The following is a 5,729-nucleotide window of genomic DNA, read 5'->3' as shown; positions in this document are numbered from 1 at the left end:
ATATGTGATTTACATTTGAATCACATATAATTCATGTGTGATTCACTTTTGAATTACATGTGATTCATATGTGAATTACATGTGATTCACATGTAATTCATATGTAATTCTTTTGTGATTTACATGTGAATGATATGTAATTCATATATGATTTACATATGAATCATATATAATTCATGTGTGATTCACTTGTGATTTACATGTGAATTACATGTGATTCATATTTGAATTACATGTGATTCACATGCGATTCATTTGGGATTTACATTTGAATTACATGATTTTATGATTATTCAAGGGATTTAATGGTGAAAAATAGTTTGGTTAGTACATCACTATTTGGCATCATTTATATCATAAAATCTCTTTATTCTTCATCATTTTTCTATATAAACTTTTTGATATTATGTGAGAATTACCTAAAATCCAAGAAATTTGCAATTGTAGAAAGCTCTCACAACTACAACTTGATTGGAACCTGAATGGAAAAGTTGGTAAGAACAATTAAAAAACAAGTTAAGAGAAGTTTGATATTGTCATTGAAGTTGTGGAAGAAGAAGAATAAGAAGAAATAACACCTCTTGAGCATTGTTTTTTAATCAGGTATGCATCAGCCATACATTTTACCATATCTTCTGATAATCTACTAGGGTAGTCGTGAAGATGATCTTTTTAACTTAACTGTAAACAAGGTTTCTTCCTGGTTGAATGTAGGTTTCCGTTGGTTTGTTATTCAAAGATACATGAGTTAGCTATAGGTAGTTAACTATCAGCAAAAAGGTAAAACAGATAACAAAATCATACCTACATTTCATTAGTAGCAAAAGTATAATAGAAACACTTTGTTTCAATATTTGAGGCGAAAAAATGCAGGTTTCCATTGGTCTGAATTTTAGTCCTTATGCCAGCATTTACCATATTTCTCACAGGTGAAGTTTATTGTCATGGTTTTATCGGTTGACCTTGTTTGAAATTGGATGTATGCAGCCTTGTTGTGGCCACAATTTGGGCAATGAGCTGCAAGAGACAAAGAACATTATAAATTAAAGTTGCGAAAAGAAAAAGTGCATCAATTTATTCCAATTGTAAAGCATATAAATACCTTGATATGTTTTAGGTGCATTCTTTATGTCATCATGGGTAATGATGGGGTCAATCTCCTTTTTAACCACCCGTTGCTTTCTTTTGATCTTGACTTGTAAAAGGGAAGAAAAAAAGATGCATTTAACTACAAGGAAAACGAAAAACAATGTGTTGCAATATTGCATGATTGAGTATGATAAATTGACAATTTTATTACCTTTTGCTCTATTTGGTTAACATATGGACATGTGGTGTAGAAAAATCTGGTAGGAAAATCCAAATTTGGCAACTCAGACTTCAACAACATCCCACAAGTTGGGCATAATTCCATATCTACAACCTTTTGTAGCTAATGCTATGAAAAAATACATAGGATACAATTCTCAGATGTGTGTGTGTGTTCTACTGGAATGATTTGATTATAGATATGAATGAACTAGCCAAGATTTTGATTGAGTGGCAATTCATCAAACAAGTTTTAGGTCTGGTTCTAATTTTTTGAAATCCCTCATCTTGAGTGGCAATTCATCAAACATGTTTTAGGTTTTAGGTTGTGACAAATGACAAAAAAAAACTTTCATTTATTAGAGGGGATGTTGATTCTAATTTTATTCCCACATTGACCCTAGTTAGAAAACCCCTCATCTTTACTTCTATAAAAGAATTTATCATCTTGTAAAGAATTACTTGGGATTCCTTAGGTTTGAGTTTAAAACTAAAACCAAATGAAAAAGAGCCCAAAAACCTAGAAATCGAACCCATCGGTTTTAGGTTGGGTTCTAATTTTTTGAAATCCGATAAGATGGTTTTGGGTCAAAACTGACCCAAACCGATCCCCGCTCATATATATATATATATATATATATATATATATATATATATATATATATATATATATATATATATATATATAGAGAGAGAGAGAGAGAGAGAGAGAGAGAGAGATGGTAATTTTATTTTTGCTTTAAAAAAACAATTAAATAAAAGGGGCAAACTTGTCTTTATAAATTATTCTAAAAATTTTCAAGGCCAAAATGGCAAAAAAAAAAAAAAAAAAAAATCTATTTTGTACTAGTGATGCTGGTCTAAATTTTGTTGGACCAAAATAGCCATTTTCAGCTACATACAAGGATTATTTTTGCAATTTACTCCTTAGTAAATCAAATATCAACTAAAATACTTTATACATAATCTTGTAATTCTTGGACTTTTCGTATATTATAATCTTTAAATATGAATCTTCTAACTAGGGCTGTGCAAAAAACCGCACAAACCGCCCACACCGCACCAAATCGCACCGCATAATGCGGTTTAGAATTTCGCGGTGCGGTTTGCGGTTCATCATTTTATCAAACCGCACTATGCGGTGTGGTTTGCGGTTTGTATTTATAAAACTGCGGTTCAAACCGCACCGCACCGCATGTTATGTATACTTTTTTTTCTTTATTTTGTTATAACTTCAAATCACGATTTAGAAATGATGTATATAAATATATTTCTTACAATAACCAAATATCTATAACGTAACATTAAATCACTGTTAGATCAAGATCTCATGGTTTACAAGAATATATAAATTATAACGGTAATATAAAACAATAACAATGATACTTACAAAACTATAGTAACATGAGTCACAATTTATTAAAAACGATTTAACTCGAAAATTGTATTTGTTTTTATAAAATGAAAGCAATCATTTTTTAACCCGGTCAGGTTTTTAATTTTTTGATAGATTTAATGTTAAACAACACATCAAACCGCAACTAAACCACCCGCATCAAACCGCACCGCATCATGCGGTTTTGAACATCTGTGGTGCGGTTTGCGGTTTCTAAAATATTCAAACCGCATATGCGGTGCGGTTTGCGGTTTTGACTCGAAACCGCACCAAACCGCACCGCGCACACCCCTACTTCTAACGCCACGTACAAATTTTGTAACATCACCGGTTCTTATAACTAAACCTATGTGAAATTAACTTTTTGCCTTCCTATTACCTTACAATGAAAAAAAGAAAACAAAATTTTCTCTATCTATTTCAGTGCATGAACCTCTGTGTTCTAACTTCATCTTCTTTGCCGTTTTTATGAATCACAATGCCAATTTCTTGAACTTTTTCAATTTACATGATGAATGTTGGAAACTACAAATGAAGTGTGTGTGTTTTTAATGTTCAGCATGTGTATGCATGTGGGGGGTTTGAGTTGCAAGTGAAGGGGTGAGAAAGAAGATGATAGTGTGGGAGTGAACCTGTTAGTCATTTTCTAAAGAAGCAACATGAAAAAAAAAAAAAAAAAAACAAGAATTTTAATCGGTAGTAGTAGAGTTAGAGTCAAAGTAAAGGGTGTAACACAATTTTTTTTGGTAGTCCAAAATTTTTTCAGGGTTATCACAACAACATAAAACAAAATTTTTGAAAAAATTATACTGCTGACAAATTTGAAAGAGATCCCGGGCTATCCATGTTCTCCATTAGATCCGCCTCTGATTTTAATAGAGTTGGTAATAATTACATATGATTTTATAAAATCCACATTTATTTGTAACTAAGTTTGTAGTTGTAGTCCCCTCGTCTAGCCACTTGCTAGGTGTCCGGTCATTTAGTTTTAACTTTTAATATATTCGCGGGTTAAAAAAATAAAATAAAATAAGTTTGTACGCATGTCTATGACAGTATGAGCATGTGTTTTCTTATCGCATTCCATATCCACATTTATTGGTGTGGTCCATGACATATGTAGCCACCTAATTTAATATGATTGATCATAAATGACTTCCTTTGTAATTTCGGGAGCCAAATTGATTAATAAAAAAAAAAACGTGAATTTAATTTTTGTGTTTTTTATATCAAAAAATAGTAAATAAATAATCATTTATATAAAGTAGTCTAAAAACTATTATTAAGAATGAATATAATTTACACTACATTCTCATAAGAATATTATTAAGATTTAAAAACTTTGCAAGTAGTAATAATGTAATATTCTAACACTTATCATAAATAATACTTTTATGAATGATATTATTATTACAACTATTCAGATATTTGCTATATAATGTAAATATTTAGCAAAAGGGCCATGACCGGCTATCTCCTAGCATAATAGTTATGAATTCTGATTCCATAGCACAGTTTCAAAAGTGGCAAAAGGGCTATAATTATTTGAGATTTGGTTTTTTTTTTCGTAATTTGTCAAGTTAATTAAAAAAACACAGTTTCAAAATCCAAATTGTCATGATTTGTTGAATGTTAGCACTAATATTTCTTGTAGTTTGTCATTACTTTGTCAAGTTAATGAAGAAAAGTTTCAAAAATCAAATTGTCATGTTTTGTTCCGGTTGTACTTATGTTTATAATTTTTAGTTATGTAAGTAAATGATTTTGTTGAATGTAAACAACTTTTTGCAAGTATTAAAACAAGGAAAAGGACGAATTTCAAGAGAATTTTTGAATGAGGAATTTTTTTTAACACTTTGGTTTGTCTATCGGAAAAAAATGGATTTTGATATAAAGTAAGAACCCTAAAATTTACAAATTAGGAATTCTTACGCTATTTAGATATTTGTTATTTAATGCAACAACCCTAAAATCCGCTACCATCAGATACAAGAACATAAATCAATCATTGATGATAAACCTATAAACATCATCGATATTGTTAGAGATTTATATTCGAGATGTAACGGGATGAGCAAGACATTGAATGGGTTCGTGAATTTGAAGAACATATATAGAGAGAAAGGGGTGGAGAAATTTTAAAGATGCAGATGGATTAGTTTTGCAGATGAGTCTTGATTTCCAATCTTCGATTTTTTTGATGGTTTTAAGTTTGTGATGAAGATGGAGAAATTTTAATGACGCATCTGACCGGTGGAGATGGACGAAGAAGATGATATAGGTCGATCGTAAAGACGAAGTATAGAGGAGATGCACTAGTAGTAAAGAAGACGGATCAAGGAGAAGCAATCGGCGGTAAAGTCAATTTATGGAACTGAATGTGAGAGATTAGGATGAGCACCAGAAGAACGAGAAGGCTTACGCTACCAGTGGGGGTGGGGTGGTTGGGTCCTCAACTAGGGTAAAGTCATTAAATTATCAGTTTTTTGCTTATCATTCTTAACTTGTAAGCGGACATTTCTTATATATATTTTCTTGAATCGAGTTTGGGTCCTCAACTAGGGTCATATCAAGATTATGATTAAGTCTGCTACCACATTTATTAGTGTGTAAGCGTGTGCTATGTGTGTATGCCTTGTGTAAGGGTATTTGAGTTACCAACATGTGTGTTGATCTTTTTCATTACTTTATTCATGTGGTTTTTTGGAAACATACCATAGTGTGATAAAGCAAAACATGTCATATTACATTTTATTAATCAATATATTGTAATTAATACTTCTAAATTTTGATATGGCTACCTATGTAGATATTTGTAGTGTATCTGTTGGATTTGAGTTCTTCTACCTTAAACTATTTATAAACAATTTTACAAATATGCAACTTCTTTTAAATTATTAAGTGTTAATATTTTGAATTGAAAACAATAATAACAATTGTGAGATGATCATATACAAAATGAGAATATGCAAAAGATGACGACGCTGATGAAGTAGATTAAAAAAATGATGACGACGCTGAACTC

The 5,729-nt window shown here is 30.9% G+C and overlaps 1 protein-coding gene across 1 annotated transcript; it reads right to left on the bottom strand.

Moving 5' to 3' along the window:
- Positions 1-892: 892 nt before the first annotated feature.
- LOC145003783 (uncharacterized) lies at positions 893-1,414 on the bottom strand. The gene is made up of 3 exons (XM_078962695.1): positions 1,303-1,414; positions 1,103-1,198; positions 893-1,017 (listed from the first exon to the last, which is right to left on the bottom strand). The coding sequence occupies exons 1-3, from the start codon at positions 1,412-1,414 to the stop codon at positions 893-895; spliced, it is 333 nt and encodes a 110-aa protein (XP_078818821.1).
- Between the last annotated feature and the right edge of the window lie 4,315 nt (positions 1,415-5,729).

This window comes from Lactuca saligna, chromosome 7 (assembly GCF_052625555.1).
Source record: "Lactuca saligna cultivar CGN05327 chromosome 7, ASM5262555v1, whole genome shotgun sequence".
Classification (NCBI taxonomy): domain Eukaryota; kingdom Viridiplantae; phylum Streptophyta; class Magnoliopsida; order Asterales; family Asteraceae; genus Lactuca; species Lactuca saligna.
The sequence above is the reverse complement of the archived record's forward strand: the minus strand, read 5'-3'. Positions and strand labels throughout refer to the sequence as shown.